The sequence below is a fragment of the Mesoplodon densirostris genome, chromosome 18, assembly GCF_025265405.1.
Source record: "Mesoplodon densirostris isolate mMesDen1 chromosome 18, mMesDen1 primary haplotype, whole genome shotgun sequence".
In the NCBI taxonomy this organism is placed as follows: domain Eukaryota; kingdom Metazoa; phylum Chordata; class Mammalia; order Artiodactyla; family Ziphiidae; genus Mesoplodon; species Mesoplodon densirostris.
In genome coordinates this window covers 26,151,778-26,177,095 of record NC_082678.1, presented here as the reverse complement: position 1 = coordinate 26,177,095, position 25,318 = coordinate 26,151,778, and the positions used below count along the sequence as shown (strand labels likewise).

General features: G+C 52.4%; 2 protein-coding genes and 2 pseudogenes across 2 annotated transcripts; 3 read left to right on the top strand and 1 right to left on the bottom strand.

The window, feature by feature from the left end:
* Positions 1–92: 92 nt before the first annotated feature.
* Positions 93–3,065, bottom strand: LOC132479136 (uncharacterized protein SPEM3-like; annotated as a pseudogene).
* A 2,066-nt stretch (positions 3,066–5,131) lies between these two features.
* Positions 5,132–13,118, top strand: LOC132478619 (acetylcholine receptor subunit beta-like). The gene is made up of 11 exons (XM_060081899.1): positions 5,132–5,189; positions 5,275–5,414; positions 6,000–6,044; positions 6,579–6,688; positions 6,793–6,900; positions 7,266–7,412; positions 7,874–8,085; positions 11,299–11,522; positions 12,017–12,198; positions 12,553–12,700; positions 13,005–13,118. Exons 1-11 carry the CDS (start codon positions 5,132–5,134, stop codon positions 13,116–13,118), a joined length of 1,488 nt encoding a protein of 495 aa, XP_059937882.1.
* A 1,308-nt stretch (positions 13,119–14,426) lies between these two features.
* Positions 14,427–16,561, top strand: LOC132479134 (uncharacterized protein SPEM2-like; annotated as a pseudogene).
* Positions 16,562–17,211: 650 nt separating this feature from the next.
* Positions 17,212–20,443, top strand: LOC132479133 (uncharacterized protein SPEM3-like). Its single transcript, XM_060082719.1, is given in 3 exon segments — positions 17,212–17,263; positions 17,382–17,632; positions 17,945–20,443. Coding segments are annotated over 3 exon segments (2,802 nt in total).
* Positions 20,444–25,318: the final 4,875 nt, after the last annotated feature.

Sequence of the window (25,318 nt, the reverse complement as noted above, 5' to 3'; positions counted from 1 at the left end):
GCTGGGGTGGATGTCCTCAAAAATCCACAGAACACTTCTCTTGTCTCTTTATTCCTCATGCATATCTGTCCCCTCTTTTTCTAGGTTTCTCATCACACACTGATATCCCCACTCCTTGACGATCTCCGGTGAGTTGTTGGATGTCTCTCGGTGAAGGCGCCTGGGAGACAGAGCTTTGCACTTGTCCCTGCCTGCTCTGAACTGTCTCTGGCGGGCATCAAAGACCACACACCCTAGACAGAGCTTCGCACTTGTCCCTGCCTGCTGTTTCTGGCGGGCGTCAAAGACCACACGCCCTAGCCGCTTGCCTGACCCAGGACAGTAGGGCTTCCAGCTGGTTTGGGGAGGCGTAGACATCTGGCGATAGTTCTGTCAGGCTGGAGGAACTGTATCCATGCGGTGGTACACCCAGTCTTGGCTGCCTGTCCGCTGCGAGGAGGTTAGCAGGTCATTGTAGGCCACTTGAGCCTTGGGAGAGCAGGAGTTCTGACTGGGTGGGAGAGAAATCCATTGTATGTGCTGCCCTGCATCCTCCTTTCGAGGAACTGCCTCAGATATGAATGACTTTTGGGTCTGATGTGGGCCCAAAACTTGGACATAGTCAGTTCCTAGAGGGTTCTTGTGGAGGCCAGGGTTTGGGATAAGGCCAGAGTTGTTATGGAGGCCTGGTCTCTTGGATAAGCCAGAGTCTTGAGTAAGGGCTGGACCCTTATGGGGGCCAGGATCTCAATTAATTCCTGAGTACTTGTGGTAGTTAGGGTCATGGGTATATTCTGAGCTCCTGTAAATTCCAGCATCTTGGGTTAGGCCACATCTCCTTTTGACTACAGTGGCTTGGGTAAGGCCTGGATTCTTAAGGAGGTCAGAATCTTGAGTAAGGCCTTGGCTTCTGCAGACACCAGAATCTTGGGTCAGACCTGGATTCTTGTAGTCTCCTGAGTCTTGGGTAAGCCTTGAGCCCTTATAGATGCAGGGGGTTTGCACAAGGCCTGGGTTCTTATGGAGCCCAGATTCCTGGCAAAGGACTGAGCTCTTGTTGATTGCAGAGTCTTGGGCCATGTATGGACTCTTCTGTGGCCCAGAGTCTTGGGTAAAGTCTGGACTCCCAGAGACTCCTGAATCTTGGGCATTACCTGTACTCTTGTCACATCCAGAATCTTGAGAAGGGTGTGGGCTATTATGGAAGCCTGTTTTTTGGGAGAGCTCTTGACTTTTATAGAGTACAGTCTCTTGGTTTCACTCTAGATTCCTATAGACTCCAGAATCGTGCATAAAGCCTGAGCTCCTATTAATGTAAGAAGTTTGGAGAAATGATGTGTTCTTGCAGAGACCAGAGGGTTGGGTGAGATATGGGCTTTTAAAGAAACGTCCATGTAGAGTAGAACCTAAGATCTTCTGGGAGCCAAAATCTTGGGTAATGACTGGATTCTTCTGAAGTTCAGAGTCTTGGGAAAGGCTTCGATTCTTGCAGAGGTAAGGATCTTGGGTAAGGCCTCGAAGCTTGTGGAGGCCTGGATCTTGAGCAAGGCCTTGGTTCTTGGGGAGGCCTTCATCTCGGGTAAGTCCTGGGTTCTTGTGGAGGACTGGATTTAGGGTAAGTCCTGGGTTTCTGGAAACTCTACAGTCTTTTGAATGGCCTGGGGTCCTTTGGAGGATAGAGCCCTGGTTGAGGACTAGACTCTCATGAAGTTCAAGGGCTGGTTTTGGGTTTGGGAAGTAGTGGATAACTGGGGCGGGATGGGAACCTGGGGAGAGAGGACAGACTGAGGAGACTTGGAGGTTGGGGGAAAGGTGGGGTGTTGTATTAAGGTGGAGGGCTTCTGGTGGTTGCTGTGTTGATGAAGGACAAAGGATCTGGGAGAAACAAGAGGCAGAGAAAGAGTGCATGGGGGAGACATGGTGCATGGTGAGCTCTGGGCACTGGTCAGAGAATGGAAGCAAGGTTGAGAAGGTGCAGCATCCTTGGAGTACACCAGGAATTTGGGGTAGACTGGAGTCTGGGGATCCGTGTTTCTCTTCTCAGACCGGCAAGGATGAAAGCTACAGTAAGGGAAGGTCTTGGACTGTACAAATTTGTCTTTGGCACCATTTGAGATCTTCCATTCCATATTCCCCAACTCCACGTAACCCAGTATGGATCCTGTGGAGGGCTTGGCACTGTCCCCACTACATTGCTTCAGTGTTTGCTCAGCTGTACCAGAGCTCACCAGACCACGCCCCTCTTGGGGCCTGGAGAGGGTACCCAAGTCATTTCTGGACTACCCAGAGTTCTGAGTGGGACACACATGGAATAAGTTCTGCTTTACACTGCGGGCATAGTAGACCACATGGCCGGAGGAGAGGCCTTGGCTGAAGGCAGACAAGGTAGAGGGAATAGAATCTAGGATGGGGATAGGGGTGTTCGAAGGGACTAGTGTGGTCGTCAGGGCCATGACCAGTGCTGGGACAGAGGTTGTGGCAGAGATCGGGACAGGGGCTGGTGTAGGGGCTAGGGCAGGAGTAGTAGCAGGGACAGAAGTTGGGGGAGGGATTGGGGCACAGGTTGGGGGATGGACCAGTGTGTTGGCATGGGTATAGGTCAGATGAGCATGGGTCAGCGTGCAGAGAGAAGTGTGGCCCAGGGACTGGGCTGAGGCATGTGAGGGGGCCTGGGCTTGGGCCTGGGCTGGGGTATGGGCTGAGGTATGCTCAGGGCCATGGAAATGGGCAGGGCTGTGCTCAGGGGAGAGGGCTGTGGAGGGGGTCTGAGCCTGGGGGGTGGTGTGCTCAGGGGGCTGGAATGTGGAGCAAGTCTGGGCCTGAGGTTGGGCGTGCTCAGAGGGGTAGGCGGAGGAGAAGGTCTGGGCTTTGGCAGGAGTGTTCCCAGTGGGGTGCACTAGGGAGAAGGCCTGGGCTTTGTCGGAAGTGTGCTCATGGGCGCGGCCTCGGGAGCAGGTCTCGGCCTGGCGGTGGCGTGTGCTCAGTGGGATGGCCTGAGGAGAAGGTCTGGGCCTTGGCAGGAGCATGTGCAGGGAGCTGAACTGGGGAGCAGGTCTGTGCCCAGGCTGGGGCCTGGACTGGGTCATAGTCTGGGGTCTTAGTCTTGCTCTCTTGGGGCAGGCAGAGTGGAACCACGTCCACCTTGCTCATTCTGCGGAGCTTGGAAGATGTCTCTTACCTGGAGTTAAAGGTGGCTTGGGACTTTAAGGCTGTGACTGGAGGGGCGTCCCCAGCTCCCACTACCCCCTCCTTCCACAGTCCCCGTGGAGCCTCCGTGGAAGCCCAAGCCCGTCCACACTGAGACGGCATCCAGCAGCACTTAGAAGCCGTCTCATCATCTGTTTCTGGTATCCAGGAGTCAAGGTGTTTTGGGTGCCCGAGCAGGAAGCTTGGGCAATGGCGGAAGTGGGGAGAAACTCTTGAGCACATGTTCTTGGGATCCACCGAGCAGTGCATGCGATGGCTGTCTACACAGCTGGCTTGCTTGTCTGCGGGGAAAGGAGAGATGGGACAGGGCCTGGGTTCCTGAGGGGCTGAGAATCAAGGCAGGGATAGAAGAAAGGGGACAGGGCCACATCCCCTGTGCACATGCTGGCGCCCACTCACCTTTGGGGAAATATGGTTGAAACCTGCCCGCAAGCATCACTTCAGTTGCATCCAGAGCTGAGGGAAGCAGGGGACGGGGGAGGCCAGGATCAGGGTGAGCCCTGAAATCCAACCCTTGTCCGGCCACACCCCAGCAGCCCTCCCATCTCAGCCCCTTCAAGACCCCAGGTCTCCCCCAACCCCGCTGCCCAGATCCTGCCCTGACCAGTCACCACGTTGATCCCCACGTTGAGCAAGATGAAGCTGACCAGGATCAGAAGAATTGAGTCTCCTAGGTCTTGGCATTTCCTGGGGGTGGTGCCAGAGCACGGCTGGGCTCAGTAATGGGTTTGCTCACCCCTGGCCGGACATCCCAGGACTGCCTAGGTCCCCTGGCCTCCATATGTATACTGGGAACCAGACTGGGTCATAATAGGGCAGGTGGTGGGGTCACCGTGAGGGAGGGGGACGAAAAGCAGGGCCCAGGGTGGCATTCCCTGGTTACCAGGGTCAGGTAAGCTGAGCCTGGACAGTTAAACAGGGCCCGGAGGCCGGCACACCTCCTGTCGAGCGGATTACTTCCTTCTGAATCTCAGCTCTAGGACATAGACCACGACTCTCAGCCCTTCCCTCTAGGATGGAACTAGAGCCTATATAGGCATGTTATTGCTCTAGATTAAGAGTTCTAGACCCACGCTCCCACCTTCTCTATTGATACCTGTTAAGCAGGAGCTCTGGAAAGGAGCCAGCTATGATTCACAAAGAACTAAGTTCTGGATGGATCAAGAACCACTTCTTGTTTTCCCTAGACAATTTTCCAAAAATCTTATTCTTCCTATAGAATGCTAACCTTATTTTTTTACATGCAGTTTCTAGCTCCTGCAACTCAGCCGGGGTCCTGCCAGGGAACAGAGGCTGAGGAAGGGCAGAGGAGTTTTGCAAGGAATCCCTGGCTCATAGAAGGGCAGCTAGGATGGGAAAGGGGCCAGAGCCATGGCATGGCTGGACCTGTGCCTGGGTGGGGGGGGGACATGAACACTTAGCTACCTCAGCAGGAATTCCTTCCAGGTCCCCTTTAAAGCTGAGGTCTTTAGGGTAATGGGTCTAGAATAAAAAAAGACAAATGGGACATAGCTTTGAGCCCCCTCAAATGAGGAGATACCAATTCAGCAATAAGTCCCACCCTTCTCCCCTACAGGTCAGGCCAAGGAGGGTGGGGGCCTCCTGGTCTCTAGACCACATACACCCCTCCAGCTTCTCACTGAATAGAACTTGCTTTACCTCAGCTGGCTGTTAGGTACCCAAAAAGGCTCTGCTCCCGGGGGACCAGTCTCCACTCCATGCTTTCTCAATTAAAGACGATTTATACAATTGAAGTGTTGTCTGCCATCTGTGGGTAGCAGGCTTTGGCAGTTGCTCGGGGAGGGATGAAATCCCAGGGGCGGGGCGGGTAGGGTGGCGGCTGCCCCCCAATAACAGGTGCACATTCCTGGGCACCTCGTCACTTCCCTTGCGCTGCTGTCCTGGCGGCTCACCCAAGGGGACTCACTGAGCGACGCGGCGGGCTATGACCCCAGGGGCGCTGGTGCTGCTGCTGGGGGCGTTGGGGGCGCCTTTCGCCCCGGGTAAGTCTGGGCCTCAAAGGAACAGTGACAGGGCCAGAGGTCGTGGCCGGGCACCAGGGCTTCACTCAGTTCTCTCCTCCTCCAGGCGCCCGCGGCTCGGAGGCAGACAGCCGAGTCCGCGAGAAACTTTTCTCGGGCTATGATAGCTCGGTGAGGCCGGCGCGGGAGGTGGGAGACCGCATCGGGGTCAGCATTGGTCTCAGCCTAGCGCAATTAATCAGCCTGGTGAGGGCGCACGCGGGGAGTTGAGGTCTGGCCCACGAGCCGGCTGGGGTGCGTGGCTTTAGGCAGGACGGTACCAAGGGACCACTGGGGACGGGGTCCGGGGCGAGGCCAGGCTGGGTGACTGACGGGCCGTTAGTAGAGATTGGGTCGAAATCGGACCAATGGACAAGCTGTGGGCGTGGCTGCTGGACGGGCCAGGATTGAGCCGGGCAGGATGATGAACGGGCCTGTGGGTGGATCTCAAAGTGGAGCTGGGGCCGATGGACAGGCCAGAGAGCGGACCTTGAGGCGGGGTCACAGGCTGGGACGGACCTTGGTGCCGGACAGGGTCAATAAACAACAGCGGGCAAAGATTCACTCCGGCTGGGGCTGGGACAGATAAATGAACGGGCTGGCTGTATGGCCAGCAGGAAGTTTATGAGATAGAGGCGGAGATTAAGCCAACGCAGTTTATAGGAGGTGGGGCTTGAACCGAAGAGGGTGCGACTCAGAAAAAGAGGGGAGTTTCCAGGGAGAGTTTACCCACCGAGCCCCTCATTTCTCTACACTGCCATCATATCTACCCTTTAAACTTTTCCCTTCTAGAACGAGAAGGATGAGGAGATGAGCACAAAGGTCTCCTTAGACCTGGTACGGAGACCCCCGCAGGGTGGAAAGGGCGGGCGTCCCGCTGCCTTTACAATTTCCTCGAATGTCCCGCCCAGTAAGATTTTTTTTTTTTTTCATCACGACCTCAGAAAACACATTTATAACTGAAACAGAAGCTTCAGGAAACAATACCTGTCTTTACTATGGGAGCTGTATTCCATGCATTTTTCATTCTAAAAAATTTTTAACACTGGTTTGGGGCCACTCATTTGATTCCGGACCTATGAAAAGGGTCGTTAACTGTAGTTTGAAAACCACTGTTTTAGAGGCTAGCGTACAACCCCCTCGTTTTTACAGAAAAAAGAAATTGGGGCCCGATGAGAGAGAAGGGGAAATTAGTTGATAGGGTCCCAAAGAGTGTAGCTGGAGTCTTAAACAGAGCCCCGGCCTCCGGAACCACAGACCATGCCTGCGCGGCTCTCCTCCCTTGCATTCCCTGCCTGGGCTTCCTTCGCACATCCCAAGACTTCTTCCAGCCCCCAGCCCCAGACGGCCCCTCAGCCTCTGCTTCCCTAGGAGTGGACTGACGACAGGCTGAGCTGGGACCCTGAGGAGCACGAGGGCATCGCTTCACTCCGCATCACTGCCGAATCCGTGTGGCTACCAGACGTGGTGCTCCTAAACAAGTAAGGATGTTCCCAAAGTCTGGGAGGTAGGGCAGGACCTCTGGAGGGGCGCGGCCTCCGGAGGGAGGGGCCTGATCCCAGATGAGAAGATTCTTTCCCTGCAGCAACGACAGAAATGTTGACGTTGCTCTGGACATCAGCATCGTGGTGTCCTCCGACGGCTCCGTGCGCTGGCAGCCCCCGGGCACCTGTCGCAGCAGCTGCAGCATCCAGGTGTCCGGGCCCCACCTGGGAAGCTCAAGGCGCTCCTAGAAAGCCTCACTCGGATATCCCTCCTCCATTATCCCCATGACCCTCACGTCTCTCTTACCCTTCTGATTTTCCGTTGAGTTTCATCTTCTCTGTCCACCTTCATTGACTTCCAGTCTTCCTCAGTGACCGCCCCCCTCCATTGTCCATGACCTCCCCGCATAACCTTCTTATTCCTCTGTGACTCCACTTCTCTGGGATCTTCCCCTGGTGGTCCCTATCTCCCTAGTGCCCCATATCCTCTGACCCCTGTCTGCCCTGTGACCTCCCCAACTCCCCCAGCCCTGACCAGCTCTCTGGCAGCTCTAGTGACTCTCCACTCCATCCCGGTCACCTACTTCCCCTTTGACTGGCAGAACTGCACCATGGTGTTCAGTTCCTATAGCTATGACAACTCAGAAGTCAGTCTGCAGACCGGCTTGGGTCCCGATGGGCAGGAGCGGCAGGAAGTGCACATTCATGAAGACACCTTTATTGGTGAGTGGGCATGGCTCCCATGTCCATGGGCTTTATGATTTCCAGTTTCTAACAGGCTGATAAATATACTCCATCAGTGAGTCCCTGTGGGTTCAGCAAGATAGGTGTAACTGTCTATATTTTATGGTTATGGAAATTGAGACTTGCTCAGATTTATTAGAGATGGGCTGTCCAGCCCAGGGACCGTAGCTAGCCCCTTATTACATCAGTCCCCCCTGCTCTAGGATGTGGCAGAGAAAGCCATATCTGGGAATTCCCTGGCGGTCCAGTGGTTAGGACTCCACACTTTCACTGCTGAGGGCCCGGGTTCAATCCCTCGTTGGGGAACTAGGATCCCACAAGCAGCGCAGTGGTGCAGTGAGGCAAAAAAAAAAAAAAAAAAATGAAAGCCGTATCTGGCACCAACAAAGACAGGTTCCACATCTGTGTCACCTTCTCTTCTCCCTCCCCCGCCCCCCACGAGAATGGTCAATGGGAGATTATTCACAAGCCTTCTCAGCTAATCCAGCCTCCAGTGGATCCTAGGGGAGGGGGGGAAAGACGGCGTGAAGAAGTCACCTTCTACCTCATCATTCGTCAGAAGCCTCTCTTTTACGTGGTCAACGTCATTGCCCCACGCATCCTCATCACTCTTCTGGCCATCTTCGTCTTCTACCTGCCACCAGATGCAGGTAAGAGGGGAAGGGGCCCAGCACTCCTTCTTACCAATTGCTCAGGTTCTTCCTCTTCGCCTATAATACAGGGAAGGTTTTCGTGCCAACTGAAGCCTTCATGAACTGTGCTTCAGCAATCTGACCCAGGTTTTCCTTTCAGGAAGAGCCTTTGCCTCTGCATCCAGATTTCCCCTCCAACCTCAAGCTCTACCTCCCCTCTGCTGCTCACTTCTCTGCACCCAGTAACTTCTGAACTCTTCCATTCAGAGTCCTAGGATCTCATCCTTCGAACTGCCACTCCTCTGACCAACAAACTCCCAGGCTTAGCTAACGCTTCCTTTCCCTTTCCCCATTCCTGGCATCCTCCCTCCCCCACTTGTCAAATGCCGCTTACTAGTCCCTTAACCTCCTATCTCCCTTGGAAATAATAGCCAACATTTCTCTGGGAGACAGCACAATATGCTAACAGAGTAACCTTGGGCAAATTCCTTAATCTCTTAGTGTCCTGATCTGGAAATAGGGCAGTCGTTGTCCCTCCCCCATAGGACTATTTTGAGGATTAACTGAGTTAATAGAACTATGCCTGGTACTCTGTAAGCTTTGTGTAAGTGTAGGTATAGTCTTTTCTAATTTTGAGTACTTGCTATAAGATAATACAAACAATGTGTTACATATATTAACTCAGTTCTAATCTTCACAACTCTGTGAGGTAAGTACTGAATTGTCTTCCCGTTTCACAGAGGCTAAGTGAGTTGAAGTCATTCACCTGACATTACACAGAGAGAGGCAGTGTTGCTATTCCAACCCTGCTTAGTACTGGTCTGATTCAGAGACTGATATCCTAAACACTCATATTCAAAACATGCTTTCCTGGGAGTTCCCTGGTAGCCTAGTGGTTAGGATTCTGGGCTTTTACTGCTGTGGCCTGAAAAACAAAACAAAACAAACAAAAAACACACGCTTTCCTTCTCTGTGTAATCAAGCCCTCTCTCAGTCTAGGGAAGGAGAGTGATGCATCTCTAGAACACACTTCCACATGTAACTTCTCCTTCTTCCTGGAGCAAGGCGAATCTTGGGACCCAATATTACAGGACTAAAATAGAACACACCATAATAGTTATTTATTTCAATACCTTCCATGAAGTTTTCAGTGCCTGTTGTATGCCACAGTAATAACCAGCCACCTGGTATATTCTTATATACTAGGTTTCATTTTCAGATCCTTCGATTTGCTATATAGTTCCTGCTACAGGGGTGGGTCCATTCATTCATTTAACAATATTTGTTAAACATCTGTAATGTGTAAGGCACTGGGAATGCATCAGTGAATAAAACAGACAAAATCCCTGCTCTTGTGGAGTTTATATTCTAGTGGGGGAGAGAGTCAGTAAACAAAATAAATAAACCCATTGGATAGTATATTATTATTTTTTTAATTAATTAATTAATTAATTAATTTAGGCTGCATTGGGTCTTTGTTGCTGCGCGGGGGCTTTCTCTAGTTGTGGTGAACAGGGGCTACTTTCGTTGCAGTGCACGGGCTTCTCATTGCGGTGGCTCCTCTTGTTGTGGAACACGGAATCTAGGTGCACGGGCTTCAGTAGTTGTGGCACCTGGGCTCAGTAGTTGCAGCTCACGGGCTCTAGAGCACAGGCTCAGTAGTTGTGGTGCACGGGCTTAGTTGCTCTGCGGTATGTGGGATCTTCCCGGACCAGGACTCAAACCCGCGTCTCCTGCATTGGCAGGCGGATTCCTAACCACTGTGCAACCAGGGTAGTCCTAGATAGTATATTAGGAGAGGTCAATTCCTAAGAAGGAAAAACAAGAAAAGGGTTTGGGGAGGATGAGAATGGGGGTAGGGGTTGCAATTCATTTATTTATTTAAACAATTTTATTGAAATATAGTTGATTTACAATGTTGTGTTTCATTTCTGCTGTACAGCAAAGTGACGCATTTATAGATATATATTTTTTTTTCATATTCTTTTCCGCTATGGTTTATCACAGGGGTTGCAATTTAAAAATAGGATGGTCAGGGGCTTCCCTGGTGGTGCAGTGGTTGAGAATCTGCCTGCCAATGCAGGGGACACGGGTTCGAGCCCTGGTCTGGGAAGATCCCACATGCCGCGGAGCAGCTAGCCCCGTGAGCCACAATTACTGAGCCTGCGCGTCTGGAGCCTGTGCTCTGCAACGAGAGGCCGCGATAGTGAGAGGCCCGCGCACCGCGATGAGGAGTGGACCCCACTTGCCGCAACTAGAGAAAGCCCTCGCACAGAAACGAAGACCCAACACAGCCATAAATAAATAAGTAAAAGTTAAAAAAAAAAATAGGATGGTCAGTGAATGCCTCACTAAAAAGGGAATGTTTGATCAATATTTGAACAAAGACTTGAAGGAAGTGAGAGAATGACCCTGGTAGATATCTGTGGGAAGAAATTACCAGGAGGAGTTAACAGTGAATGCAAAGGCTCTGAGGTGGGCGTGTGCCTTGCATATTCAAGAAATAACCAATGAAGTAATAACTGAAAGAAGTAAGCAAGAGAGAAAATAGTATGAGATGTAGTCAGAGAGCAAATGGGAAGGCCTTGTAGACTTCAGTAAGGACTTTTATGCTAAAGGCTATGGGAAACCACTGGAGTGATATGATCTGATTTACATTTTAATGGGATCAATCCGGCTGCTCTGTTGAGAACAGTCAGCAGGGGGGCAAAGGATGAAGCAAAGAGGAGGCCTTTATAATAACTCAGATCTGAGGTAATGGTGGCTTGTACCAGGATGGTAGTGGTAGATGGGATAAGTCATCAGTTTCAGGATATATTTTGAAGGTACAGCCAATAGGGTTTGGTATGGATTGCATATGGGATGAGAGAGAGGAGAGCTGAGAATGATTCCGAGGAATTTGGCCTGAGCCACAGGAAAGATCGAGTTGTCATTTATGAACTGAGGAAGGCTGTGGGGGGAGTCGGTGGTGAGGGAATTAAGTTTTGGACATGTTAAGTTCGAGATGTCTATTGGACACCCAAATGGAGAGGTTAAGTAGGCAGGTGGATACAAGTGTGGAATTTAGGGGAATCAGTCCAGGTTGGAGGTATAAATGTAGGAGTTATTTGCATGCAGTTGGCCCTTCCAAAAGCCTGTCCTTGAGTGGGCTGGAAACACGTCATTGATCATGCCAGGGAGATTGCTTTCTGGCAAAGCCTAATCCTTCCGCCTACCCCTCTGTCCCCCAAGGAGAGAAGATGGGGCTCTCGATCTTTGCCCTGCTGACCCTTACTGTGTTCCTGCTGCTGCTGGCAGACAAAGTGCCTGAGACCTCCCTGTCTGTCCCCATCATTACCAAATACCTCATGTTTACCATGGTCCTCGTCACCTTCTCAGTCATCCTTAGCATCGTAGTCCTCAACCTGCACCATCGCTCACCCCACACCCACCAAATGCCCCTTTGGGTCCGTCAGGTAAGAAGATCTCCTCTCCAACCTGTGTTAACTCTCAATCCTAGTATTTGGCTTTTTGTCCAGGTATCGCTCCTCCCTCCCACCAACTTTCAACCTTCCCTTTCACAGACCTGAGGGAGAACTACAACTCCTGGTAGAGTGTCAAAGTGCCAAGGTCTTTGGGTGTTGAAATGTTGCCCAATTAAATTTATCCTCCCATCATTAACATTGCGTAGATCCCAGACTCTCTTCATCAATACTGCCCATCGTGGGTCCCAAGGAAGCATTCTCAGGGTTAGGTACTATCAGGGTGGAAGCCCTCAGCACTTTTCTTTCCAGTCAGGATGCCTCCTAACCCACTTAAGAACTCTTGGGCTGTGTAGTTGCATTTCATCTGTGGGACGCATGCACGCATGCGCAGGAATGGGCACGTGCCGTGGGGGTGGTTGGCGGCTTCCCTTCTGGTCTGAAAGCATAAGAGCCCCCTCCAAGACGCCTCTTCTTCTACTCTGCAGATCTTTATCCACAAACTGCCTCCGTATCTGGGTCTGAAGAGACCCAAACCTGAGAGAGACCAGATACCGGAGCCACCTCCTATACCTCTCAGGGATTCTCCAGGAAGTGGCTGGGGTCGGGGAACAGATGAATATTTCATCCGCAAGCCATCACAAGATTTTCTCTTCCCCAAACCCAACAGGTAGTATTTACTCCCCATCCCCCACGTAGAAGGGAGAGGGAGAACTACAGTTCCCAGAAGACTGTGCGGAGGCAGGCGTCCTAAGCTCCCGGAGGACGTCGTGGTTGAGCATCATGGGAGTTGTAGTACCCCTTCTGTTGCCCACTTTGCGGGGAGATGGGAACTAAAGCGTAAGGGAATAGGAGGAATTGCGGAAGGCTAGAGAGGTCGCCGCTGTCGGAGAGAACCTAAAGGGCTCTCTCACGTTTTGAAACCTGGATGGGCGTTGGAGGAGGGAATTGGGGCGGGGCCTAGAGCACCCGCACAGGCCGTCTTTGCGCCACGGTCGTGGCCAAACAGACTCGCCTCTTCCAGGTTCCAGCCTGAACCGTCTGCCCCGGACCTGCGGCCATTTATCGATGGTCCAAGCCGGGCTGTGGGCCTGCCTCCCGAGCTACGGGAGGTCGTTTCCTCAATCAGCTACACCGCTCAACAGCTGCGGGAACAGGAGGACCACGACGCGGTGACTCCAAAGAGGGTGGGCTAAGGCAAGGCCTGGGTGGCCTTGGCTCCACCCGCAAACTTAGGCTCCGCCCCCAGCACTCGATTTTATTTCTGATTGGAAGTTTGCCTCACTTGGTCCCGCCCCCTGGCTTCCGACTTGTTCTTTACTCACATCCGTCGCCCGCAGTTTCGCTCTCTGCTATTCTACGGGCCCGGCCTTGTCTCAAAGCCGTGGTTGGAGGACCTGGGTGCGGTACAGGGCCTTTGGGCCGCCTTCCCTGGGGGTCTGGAGCTCAGGAACAGTTTCCTGTTCCTACCCCCAGCTGAAGGAGGACTGGCAGTTTGTGGCCATGGTGGTGGACCGCCTCTTCCTGTGGACCCTCGTCATCTTTCTGGATGCCACGTACCACTTGCCCCCTCCCGACCCCTTTCCTTGAGGACGAGAGGACCGAGACCGAGGTCCTCGGCCAGTTGAATTGAGAGTTTGATAGTACTCTCAAGTCCTATCCCTTTCTGCATCTTAACTGCTTCACTAGGAGTCCAATCCTCTCCTCATTTCGTTTCTAGGGAGGAAGCCCAAGTGGGACTGGGCAGCTGGGGGTCTTGGGCCCACCTGAAATGCACTATCCGCTTATTTACTCTTTGGCTTCTTGAAGAAGCTCCATTGGATATTCACATCTAGGTTGGCAATGAATGGAACAAAGAACAAGAACTAGATTGTAAGCCTTCTGAGGGCAGGAACTATGGCTGTTCACTGTAATATCCCCAGCACCTAGCACAGATCCTAACCTATACAGCCGGTACCTCTGATTGAATGAATAGGGAAAATTTTTTTTCTGTAAGGAAATACACTAAGTAATAGTGCTTATGTTTGCATGTTGGGACTAGTGGTCGTTTTTTCTTTGTTTTGACCTTTCTGTAGTTTATTGTATTTTGTAATATGTATTATCTTTAGGATAAAAAAAGGTTCTTTCTAAAAGGATGCATTTGTAATGAGGATAAAAAAGCACACTGTAAAAACCTCAAGTTCCAGCTTTGGTGCTCAAACTTTGGACAAGCTACTAAACTGCTCTGTGCCTCAGTTTCTCCATCTGTAAAATGAAGCGAATAATAGTATCTGCTCTCTAGTCTGAGGATCATATGAGAAGATGAGAACAAAAGCATTATACAGTATACATCAGAGGTTACAAACTGGTGTGTTTTGTTTGGCCCATGTTGTTGGCCAGCAGAGTTTAAAATTTGAACTGGTTTGCTACTTTTAAAATGTGGATATTTCACAGAGAAATTTGGATTTCTGGCTTCTCTTGAAACTTTTAGAGAACTACAGGCTAGTTCTAAGAAGCCCAACAGGCTACATAAGCTGCCCTAATGTCTCGAACAATGAAATGGAGGAAATCCTATATGCATGATCCAGTCACTATGAAGACTGTCTCTCATCTGTAGCAACCATGCTTGCAAATCAAGTTAAGCAAGGCCCCATGGAGACAGAAGGAGAGACTGAACTCTGGGGACTAGGCTCCATGTAGTGGGAGCTGAGGGCAGAGACGGCCACCTAAAGGACCAGCTGAGTGGATGAAAGATTGGCCACCTCTGCATTGTGACTCCCTGCAACCTGCCTCATTATGACCATGCTCCCTCACCTGTTGGTGGGTGTCCCCAGGTCCTGGCATGAGTTCACTGTGGGTCAGGGCTGGTGGGCAGGGGGCATCCCACGGTCCAGGTGGCCCTAGGACGCCCCCCCCACCATGGAAAACCGGCTCTGGTATGACAACCTGGGGTGCTGCCATCAATACCAAGAAAGTACCCAGAATGCGGAGGACTAACTACTCCTGCTGCTGGGCATTGTCATTCTTGTCAGCATTGGGATCAGCGTAGCAACTATGGTCAGCGATGGTTGGGGACCACCAGTAGGGGTGAAGAGGGCAGAGGGTGGGAACCAGCTGCAGACTGCACCTCCGTCTGCAGCAACGGTCTTGGCTGGGAATGGGGGTGAGGGTAGAGAGCCTGGCCTTCATTTTCACCCACCCCACCCCACCCCACCCCACCCCAGATATGGCATGGGCTCCAGAATGCCTTAGACAAGGCCATGTATTGGATTAATCAGAAAAGTAAGTACAGAAGACAGGTAGGGGGCCCCCCACCCCCGCCATTCCCAGAGCCCTAGAAACCAAGGTCCCCAGGTTCCCAACCCTGAACTCTTCTGACAGTTGCCCTGCCCTCATGGACTCGCTTCCCACAGATGAAATCTCACAGGCTTGTGAAAGTTCCCCCAAACATCCTCCAGCCAAGCCCCAAGACATCCACGTCCACTGCACCCTGGACCCTGTGGAAGTGAGAATGGCCCGGCCCACTTGCTACTCCTCGTCCTCCTACCATCATCTCCTCAACTGTAGCTGCAGCTGCAGCCGCCGCCCTTGCACCCACCAGCGGAGGCCGAAGATCCGCAGACAATTCCCCTACAGCCGCTCAGGCTTCCGTAGGCCGCATCGCAGCCACGGGATGTCACAGCTGCGGCCGATGCCCTCCTTTGATTGGGAGGACCCGGACTTCTACCTGGAGGAGGAGGACGACCTTTCCTTCCCACAGCCAAAGTACCCGTGGGGGTGCTGGGGAGGGCTCTACCAGCAGATGGGCCTTCCCTCCAACGTGGGCCTCTGGGCCCGCCAGGGTGGAATCCTGGCCAGCCTGCCACCACCCTGTCTCTACCTGTCGCCCGAGCTGCACTGCATGCCCAAGCATGTGGAGGCCAAGTCCGAGCTAAGGCTGCAGTCCTTCGGGGCCCCCTGCTCACCATCCCGCATCTAGGGCCACGTGGACACTGACCAGTGGACCTCGTCTCCACCACTTCCCTGATGGCTGCCCCCTAATCCTCATGGGTCCCTGGAGGGCACAGCACTTACCCCACAAGGGGCCATCTCCCGTATGTCTCCTGGGATCAGCGGCGGCGTGGTCTGGAGGGCTCTGAGCCTCCATCCGCTCTGGTGCCTTGGGGCTGCCGGCCCGAAGCCTGGCAGTGCAACTCCCCCCCGGCCCACGGACGGAGCCTCCCCAGCTGTGCTCACAGCCAGCCCAACCGCAGCCCGCGCCCCTCCACAGGACACTTGAACTACTCCCTGGATCCCAACGAGATGCGGCGCCGCCGGCCGAATGGGCAGAGATGCTGCCTGTGTGGCACCCTCTGGCCGCCTCTGCCTCCCTCACGGTGCTGGCAGAGGCCTCTACCAGCGGGCCCCGGCTCCCAGGTCAGCGCTGCTCCTCCGACCCTCCCAGACCCTGCCTGACGTCCAGGCTACCGAGCACCCTCCACCCCCGCCCACCTTCATGCCACTCAGCCGGAACCCGGGGGGCAATGCCAACTACCAGGTGTATGACAGACTGGAGCTGAAGTGGCAAGTGCAGGAAGCCAAGCGCGGGCCAACTCGCTGCTACCTTCCACCTCGGCCTCGAGGCCCTCCCTGCACGGAAGCCAGACTGGGAAAATGAACTGGCCAGCAGCTAATGGGGGTGGGTGGGGAGCGGCAGGGCATGGAGAGAGGAATAAAGAGCACCAGGGTCCAGGAAACATTGGCAGTCTGTGGCTTGGAAGCGCCACTCCTTCTGCCAGCTTGGGTCCCTGCCCTTGGCTTCCTGCAATATGAAGCCAGTGTCCCCTTCTTGGCCTGAGGGTCCCCTTGGTTTAGTGGCCACAGTCCTGCCAGCAGGCCCCTCCTGGTCCGATACCATGCACTAAGTAGATCTGCAGCTGCAGACTCCAAACCACTGGTCTCTGGGCACCTCCTCTGTGTCTCAGCTGTCCCTGTCCCCAAAGAGCCTCATAGAAAAGGCTGCTTCCAAACTGGGAGGTTCCACATCTGGGCAGGTCCAGCTCCACACCCAGTGAAGGGCATGAAGAAGGCTGAGGCTCTGGACTCCAGCCAGGCCGTCCGCAGGGCTCTGAGGCTAAGGTCTTCCTAGTCTCAGGAGGGGCCAAGAGATGGAATGTGTCATTTGAACAAGTGAGTCAGCGGGTGGTGAGCGAATGACTGACTGCTCGAGGGGAGGTGTGCCGGCCTCCGGGCCCTGTTTGACTGTCCAGGCTCAGCTTACCTGACCCTGGTAACCAGGGAATGCCACGCTGGGCCCTCCTTTTCGTCCCGCTCCTTCACTGTGACACCACCACCTGCCCCATTATGACCCAGTCTGGCTCCCAGTATACATATGGAGGCCAGGGGACCCAGGCAGTCCTGAGACACCAGGCCATGGCTGAGCAAACCCATTACCTACCCCAGCCGTGCTCTGGCACCACCCCCAGGAAATGGCAGGACCTACGAGACTCAATTCTTCTGATCCTGGTCAGCTTCATCTTGCTCAATGTGTGAATCAACGTGGTGACTCTGGTGAGGGCAGGATCTGGGCAGTGGGGTTGGGGGAGCCCTGGGGTCTTGAAGGGGCTGAAATGGGAGGGCTGCTGTGGTGTGGCCGAACAAGGGTTGGATTTCAGGGCTCACCCTGATCCCGGCCTCCCCCCTCCCTTGCTTCCCTCAGCTCTGGATGCATCTGAAGAGATTCTTGTGGGCAGGTTTCAACCGTATTTTCCCCAAAGGTAAGTGGGCGCCAGTGTGGGCTCAGGGGATGTGGGCCTGTCCCCTTTCTTCTATCCCTGCCTTGATTCTCAGCCCCTCAGGAACCCAGGCCCTGTCCTATCTCGCCTTTCCCCACAGACAAGCAAGCCAGCTGTGTAGGCAGCCATCGCATGTGCATGCACTGCTCCATGGGTCCCAAGAACATACGCTCAAGAGTTCCTCCCCGCTTCCGCCATCACCCGAGCTTCCTGCTCAGGCACCCAAACCACCTTGACTCCTGGATACCAGAAACAGATGATGAGACGGCTTCTAAGTGCTGCTGGATGCCGTCTCAGTGTGGACGGGCTTGGGCTTCCACGGAGGCTCCACGGGGACTGTGGAAGGAGGGGGTAGTGGGAGCTGGGGACGCCCCTCCAGTCACAGCCTTAAAGTCCCAAGCCATCTTTAACTCCAGGTAAGAGACATCTTCCAAGCTCCGCACGAGAAGACAGGTGGACGTGGTTCCACTCCGCCTGCCCCAAGAGAGCAAGACTAAGACCCCAGACTATGACCCAGCCCAGGCCCCAGCCAGGGCCCAGACCTGCCCCCCAGTTCAGCTCCTTGCACATGCTCCTGCCAAGGCCCAGACCTTCTCCTCCAACCACCCCTCTGTGCATGCCCCACCTCAGGCCCGGACTTGATCCACATTCCACCCCCCTGAGCACGCTACCCCCCAAGCCAAGACCCACTCCCCAGCCCTCACCCCTGAGCACAGCCCTGCCCAGGTCCATGGCCCTGAGCACACCTCAGCCCATACCCCAGCCCAGGCCCAGGCCCCCTCACATGCCTCAGCCCAGTCCCTGGGCCATACTTCTCTCTGCACCCTGACCCATGCTCATCTGACCTATACCCATGCCAACACTCTGGTCCCTCCCCCAACTTCTGCCCCTGCTACTACTACTGCCCTAGCCCCTACACCAGCCACTGTCCCGATCTCTGCCACAACCTCTGTCCCAGCACTGGTCATGGCCCTGACGACCACTCCAGTCCCTTCCACCACCCCTACCCCCATCCTAGATTCTATTCCCTCTACCTTGTCTGCCTTCAGCCAAGGCCTCTCCTCTGGCCATGTGGTCTACTATGCCCGCAGCATAAAGCAGAACTTATTCCATGTGTGTCCCACTCAGAACTCTGGGTAGTCCAGAAATGATTTGGGTACCCTCTCCAGGCCCCAAGAGGGGCGTGGTCTGGTGAGCTCTGGTACAGCTGAGCAAACACTGAAGCAATGTAGTGGGGACAGTGCCAAGCCCTCCACAGGATCCATACTGGGTTACGTGGAGTTGGGGAATATGGAATGGAAGATCTCAAATGATGCCAAAGACAAATTTGTACAATCCAAGACCTTCGCTTACTGTAGCTTCCACCCTTGCCAGTCTGAGAAGAGAAACATGGATCCCCAGACTCCAGTCTACCCCAAATTCCTGGTGTACTCCAAGGATGATGCACCTTCTCAACCTTGCTTCCATTCTGTGACCAGTGCCCAGAGCTCACCATGCACCATGCCCCCCCCATGCACTCTTTCTCTGCCTCTTGTTTCTCCCAGATCCTTTGTCCTTCATCAACACAGCAACCACCAGAAGCCCTCCACCTTAATACAAACCCCCACCTTTCCCCCAACCTCCAAGTCTCCTCAGTCTGTCCTCTCTCCCCAGGGCCCCATCCCTCCCCAGTTATCCACTACTTCCCAAACCCAAAACTAGCCCCAACCCCCTGAACTTCATGAGAGTCTAGGTCTCAATCAAGGCTCTGTCCTCCAAAGGACCCCAGGCCTTACCGGAGACACAGGCCTCCCCAAGAACCCAGGCCTTGTTCAAGATCCAGTCCTCCAGGATCTTCGAGGCCTTACCGAACATCCTTACCTCTGCAAGAATCCAAGCCTTTCCCAAGACTCTGACCTTCACAAGAATCCAGTCATTACCCAAGATTCTGGCTCCCAGAAGATCTTAGGTTCTACTCTACATGGACGTTTCTTTAAAAGGCCATACATCACCCAACCCTCTGACCTCCACAAGAACACATCATTTCTCCAAAGTTCTTACATTCAGAGGAGCTCAGCCTTTATGCATGATTCTGGAGTCTATAGGAATCTAGAACAAAACCAAGAGCCTGTACTCTATAAAAGTCGAGGGCTTTCTCAAAAAACTCGCTTCCATAATAGCCCACACCCTTTTCAAGATTCTGGATGTGACAAGAGTACAGGTAATGCCCAAGATTCAGGAGTCTCTAGGAGTCCAGACTTTACTCAAGATTCTGGGCCACAGAAGAGTCCATACCTTGCCCAAGACTCTGCAGTCAACAAGAGCTCAGTCCTTTGCCAGGAATCTGGTCTCCATAAGAGCCCAGCCCTTGTGCAAACCCCTCACCTCCATAAGGGCTCAATCCTTACACAAGACTCAGGAGACTACAAGAATCCAGGTCTGACCCAAGATTCTGGAGTCTGCAGGAGCCAAGGCCTTACTCAAGATTCTGACCTCCATAAGAATCCAGGCCTTACCCAAGCCACTGAAGTCAAAAGGAGATGTGGCCTTACCCAAGATGCTGGAATTTACAGGAGCTCAGATCATACCCGTGACCCTAAGTTCCACAAGGACACAGGAATTAATCGAGATCCTGGCCCCCATAAGGGTCCACCCCTTACTCAAGACTCTGGCTTATCCAAGAGACCAGGCCTCCATAACAACTCATGCCTTATCCCAAACCCTGGCCTTCACAAGAACCCTCTGGGAACTGACTTTGTCCCAGTTTGGGGCCCACATCAGACCCAAAAGTCATTTATATCTGAGACAGTTCCTCGAAAGGAGGATGCAGGGCAGCACATACCATGGACTTCTGTCCCACCCAGTCACAACTCCTGCTCTGCCAAGGCTCAGGGGGCCTACAATGACCTGCTAACCTCCTTGCAGCGAACAGGCAGCCAAGACTGGGTGTACCACCCCATTGATACAGTTCCTCCAGCCTGCCAGAACTATCGCCAGATGTCTACGCCTCCAGAAACCAGCTGGAAGCCCTACTGTCCTGGTTCAGGCACCCGGCTAGGGCGTGTGGTCTTTGACGCCTGCCGGAGACAGCGGGCAGGGACAAGTGCAAAGCTCTGTCTCCCAGGCGCCTTCACCGAGAGACATCCAACTGCCGGAGTCCAGCTCCAGCGAGTCCAGGGATAACCGAGGGATGGATAGCATCGGCGAAGGAAATAAATCTATCACACTTCTTAAAGTATCAGCATTGCATGTTTCTCTCTCTTCTTTACTGTTTACAATCACAGGTTTATATATTGTAGTTGATTACTTTACCAGGTACGTGACCAAACAATCTTAGCACAATCAAACCTCAAAATGTTCTATAAAGATTTTTTTAAAAAAAATATCCCCTAGTTTCTAGATGTCCTATTAAAATATTTCAACCTTTTACAATGGTTCCACGAAAATATTTACAATGTACCCTGCATGCCCTTTCTCGTTGTTTCCTTCAACTGAGACAGTGTTTTCTCCCTATCCTAGCAACCAATTCTGCTCTAAGCATTTGCTTTTCTATAATTAATCTTCGTTTATAATAGAACCATAAATTTCCTATATCATCAGGAACTTCGGCCCATGGCCATAACTCCATACTAGAGGGTGTTTTTCATGAAAACATCCCCTTAGTTCCAGGCTCTTAATTCTTTACCCATTTCCCCGGGGCTTTAGTGGGTACTTCCCATTCTGTGGTAGTTTCAGGAGGGGGAGTCCTAGAGGAATTTTTCTTTCACGTGGAGCAACATCCCCCCAAAATTGCCCCTATATTTAAATTTATTATCATAAAACATAACAACAGAGCTGTAGTCCACCTTCCTGGCACGGCGCTGCCTTGCAGTTTCGCCTTCCGTTGCTTCATGACTTTGTCATGGTGCAATGGCTCCAGGATGGCTTCCAACATCCAACAACTCACCGGAGACCATCAAGGAGTGGGGATATCAGTGTGTGATGAGAAACTTAGAAAAAGAGGGGACAGATAAGCATGAGGAATAAAGAGACAAGAGAAGTGTTCTGTGGACTTTTGAGGACATCCAACCCAGCCCCATCCCACAGGGCCTGATGAGGACCTGAACTATCCCTGCTTTCCCTCCATCGCTGTCTAGCTAAGTCCGTTATCCCCAAGGCCCTAGAGCTGCACTGTCAATTACAGTAGCCACTAGCCAAATGCCTATTAGAATGTAAATTAGTTAAAATTAAGGAAAATTAATTCTATTAAAAATTAAGTTAAAAAGTTAAAAATTCTCTTCCTCAGGGAACAGAATTTCCCTGACATCCGATTCTGTTCCCTGGCGGTCCAGTTGTTGGGACTTGGTGCTTTCACTGCTGTGGCTGGTTTTCAATCCCTGGTCAGGGAACTCAGACCCCGCAAGCTTCATGGATTGGCCAGAAAAAAAATTCTGTTCCTCAGTGCCATGATCTTCTAAGTGCTCAGTAGCCACATGGGGCTAGCGGCTACTGTATTGGACGGCACAGATTTAGAACATTTCCATCATCATGGAAAATGCTATTGGAGAGCAGTGCTTTAGAGTTTAGAGCAATTTTCCTTTCCTTGTCACCCACCCCTAGCATCTTAAAGCTCCCCCAGAGGGCAGAGAACTTAGTTCTTTTTAGGGTGGCTCAGAAGCCACCCTCTGGGGAGGAGGTAACATGTAGGGATGGATGTCCAATGCCTGATTTCCCCAGACTGTGAGAAAGAGCCCAGGCTTCAGTTTTCCTCATCTGGTCTCTTGAGTCACGACCACATGTATGGAAACTTGCCCCCACATGCTGGGCTGTGTTTGGGGCTCTTGGTTACTGAGGGAGAAGACCTCTTTTTGTCAGTGAGTAGGAAACCTTGTGTTTTAGGCTCCCCAAATTGAGGCCTGGATTCTGAGGGTCCCCTCCTTCATAGACCTCTAATTTTTTCGAGGTGTCTGCACTTAATTTTCTTGCCCATGGACTTAGGCCTAGTTCACTGTGGAGACAGAACCCTGGGAAAAAGGAATGTAAGAATTCCTGGTCCAGTATGCATTGGTCTAATCTGTGAGCGTGTCTCTGGTGTCCTATCTTTCTGTCCTATTATTCTGGCTCCTAGTTTCATCCTGGACTTAAGCTGTGTCCATGATAGCACTGTTTGCTGAAAGCCATTTCCTTCCCCTGATAATTTTTCATCGCCTTGCCCTAGCCCAGCTGGGGTTTCCTCTGGACTTGATTTTCAGTCCTGATAACTCTTCTGTATACACACATAAGCTGCGAGATTCCAAAGTGTTTTCCCTGCCACCACTTGTGTGTCTGAGGTGGGCAACACTAATATGTCCCTTCGCTGAGTCAGATGTCCATCCCTGGGTCACTACATGCACACTATCGGCGTGTTCTTGTCTAACGTTACCACCACCGATTCCAAGGAGATACATCCCAGCTGGAGAGCCCATTTCCAACACCTCTCTGGCTCAGCTCCGACCTTGGGCAAGTCATGTGCAACCTTTTTAGGCTTGCAGTCTCATCTCTATCTGAAGTTATAATTGCACGCAAGAACCCTTCTAGATTCAAATGACCAGGGCACCTCTACTCCCAAGTGAGATGTAGAGTCCCCTATTTCTCCGCATGCCCTAGTGTATGCCCCTCATTATTGTTTGCTATTCAGATCCATCCTATTAGGCCTCTGTTCTAACCCCAAGGAGTGTTTGTGCGGTTGACCTGACCTTGTAAAGACACAGAATAGTTTATCTCTATAGAAACTACAACTTCCATCAGGCACTACTTCAAGGGAACGGGAAAGGATGTGGGTGCGTGGCCCCAACGCCCTGGTAGCTTTGAAGACAAACTACAACTCACAGGATAGCCTCGAGATCTCCGCAGAGCGAAAGGAGTGACTGAACTCTGGAGGCCGGGCTGGTCCGGAACCACCCCGACAGTCTCCCAAAAGAGGCGTGGTTATAAGTTAGGGGCGTGGCCTTGCCGGCAGCAGGAAGAAGTTACCTGTTGAATCTTCCTATCCATTCTCTTCCCAGCCTTTGTAGCTAACCTTAAGAGGGAAGCCGCAAACCACTAGCCTCTTCAGAAAAGGAGGTAAGGGGACGTAGGCAAGGGGCAGTGAAGGAGGCTATTGCATTCCTTAGGAGGGGCCAAACAGCTACTTTCTACCTGCTGAGTCAGGTGAACCGTTGACACTTGCACAGACAAACCTGACTCAAGTCACAATTCAACCTATGGATGTGGAGCTTACCGTTACTGCAGGATCCAATATGGAGACTCTACCTTCTCCAATCATGCAGGAGACCCCAACCCAGCCTCAAGAGGCACCTCAGGACGTTGTAGTTCAATCTCCATTCCAGCAGGAGGTGACAGTTCCAACTCCAAGTAAGCATCAAAGTCAGTATTCAACATCATCCAGCGTCACAGTTCATCATGTGGACCTAGAGCAAACCACAACTCCAGAACCCACTGTGGAGGCTGGACATTCTACATCCCTACAGCAGACTACAGCTCTCCCTCCAAAACACCCTGAGGTGACACTTTCACAACCAAACCTGACACAATCACAGTTCCCCCTGTGGACCTTGGAGTTAACATATCTCAGCAACCAAGGCCATCTGAGACAGTTCTTTTACCTTCAACTCAGTATTCATTATCCACAGGTATTCCTAGTGTAAAATATACCCCAGAAAAGAAGCAGCCATAACAGAATGCCACCACAAACATCAGCATATGTGAGCTCTGTACCTGCAAAAATGAGACGTTGTCATGTGTTGGTCTCAGCCCAAAGCAGAAGCTCCACAGAGTGCCTAAGCCAGAACCTAACGCCTACAACGGCACCTTCACCGTCATGTAAGAATTGCCTTTCCTCATTTGTTCTCTTCATCCTGCCTGAACTGGCAGCCTTTCTTCAAGTCTTCCTGGGTCCTCCTTATCTCCCCGATCCACATTGACTTACTTCCTATTTCCACCTTTTGTTTGTCAATGATTCCTTATCTTCATTCTCCTTCTTACTATTTTTCCTCTCCTTCAGTCTTTTACTTTTAATTGCCCTTTTTTCCTTCTCCATTTTTTTACCCCATTACTTAATTCCTTAACATCTACTCTTCTCCCATGAAAAGCGAATGGAAAGCCAGGAGTGGGAACTTGGGTGGTCTGGACCAGGAAAGGCTCTGCCTTGGGCGGCAGTGACGGGAGGGAGGCAGGGTGGTCGCGAGGTGGCGCTGTGGCTCCACGTAAAGGGAAGATTCGGGCACCCGTGGGTCACTGCGCGTCCAGGGCAGCCTCGGGGAGGCGAGGTACGGCGGTCTTGGTGGGCTTGGCACCATCTTCATACAGCCACCAAATAATGACGGTGGTAAAGATAATAAATATGCAGATAACCCGAAGCAGTCTCTTCTAGGACACACGGCATCAATAATCAGAAACTGTGCGCGAGGAACAATTGAGAGCGCGGAACTGTCCACCAGGGATCAGTGCGCGCGCATTCCGCATAATTTGCGGACCCCGGTGGAACCTGCCTCGCCCGCCTGGAGCCGAGCTGGGCGCTAACCTGTAGCCTCTGGGCGGCTCCTGCGCCCCGTGGGCGACCTCCTGCTACCCGCAGGCCAAAGGAGCCACAGTTTCCACGCCTGCCGTGGGGCGCTCAGTCCGCAGCCTGTCTGCACCTTTCCTCTGACTGGACCTGAGATCTTTGGGGGACTACTTCGCTGGATTTCACATGCACATATGGACACACGAATCACATATGAGCTCAGGCTCAGACACGTGTACCATGCTTTTGCACACACAGTACATGCACACCCGCTCACATAAAGGAGGAATGTCTACACGTGACACATGCACACACTATACACATGCACTCGTGTACTCACTTTTGTGTGCAACAATCCTCCTCAAGCACACGCGCACACATGCACCCAAGTGCGCTATGTCACTCACTGCCACAGACTCGTATTCCACAGACCCACAATATGCAACCACTCTTCGTTTGTACAAACATATTTGCACACTCACATCACACACATCCAGCAAAGACCTCCAAGCGCGGAGCGGTGCGTAAACACCCAG

What these genes read in the sequence shown, in the direction of transcription:
- LOC132478619 (XM_060081899.1), top strand. Translation starts at nt 5,132, where the DNA reads ATGACCCCAGGGGCGCTGGTGCTGCTGCTGGGGGCGTTGGGGGCGCCT. An exon ending in CAAAGGTCTCCTTAGACCTG is followed by an intron (nt 6,045 to 6,578) that starts GTACGGAGACCC and finishes CTGCTTCCCTAG; the next exon opens with GAGTGGACTGACGACAGGCT. An exon ending in AACAGGAGGACCACGACGCG is followed by an intron (nt 12,701 to 13,004) that starts GTGACTCCAAAG and finishes TCCTACCCCCAG; the next exon opens with CTGAAGGAGGACTGGCAGTT.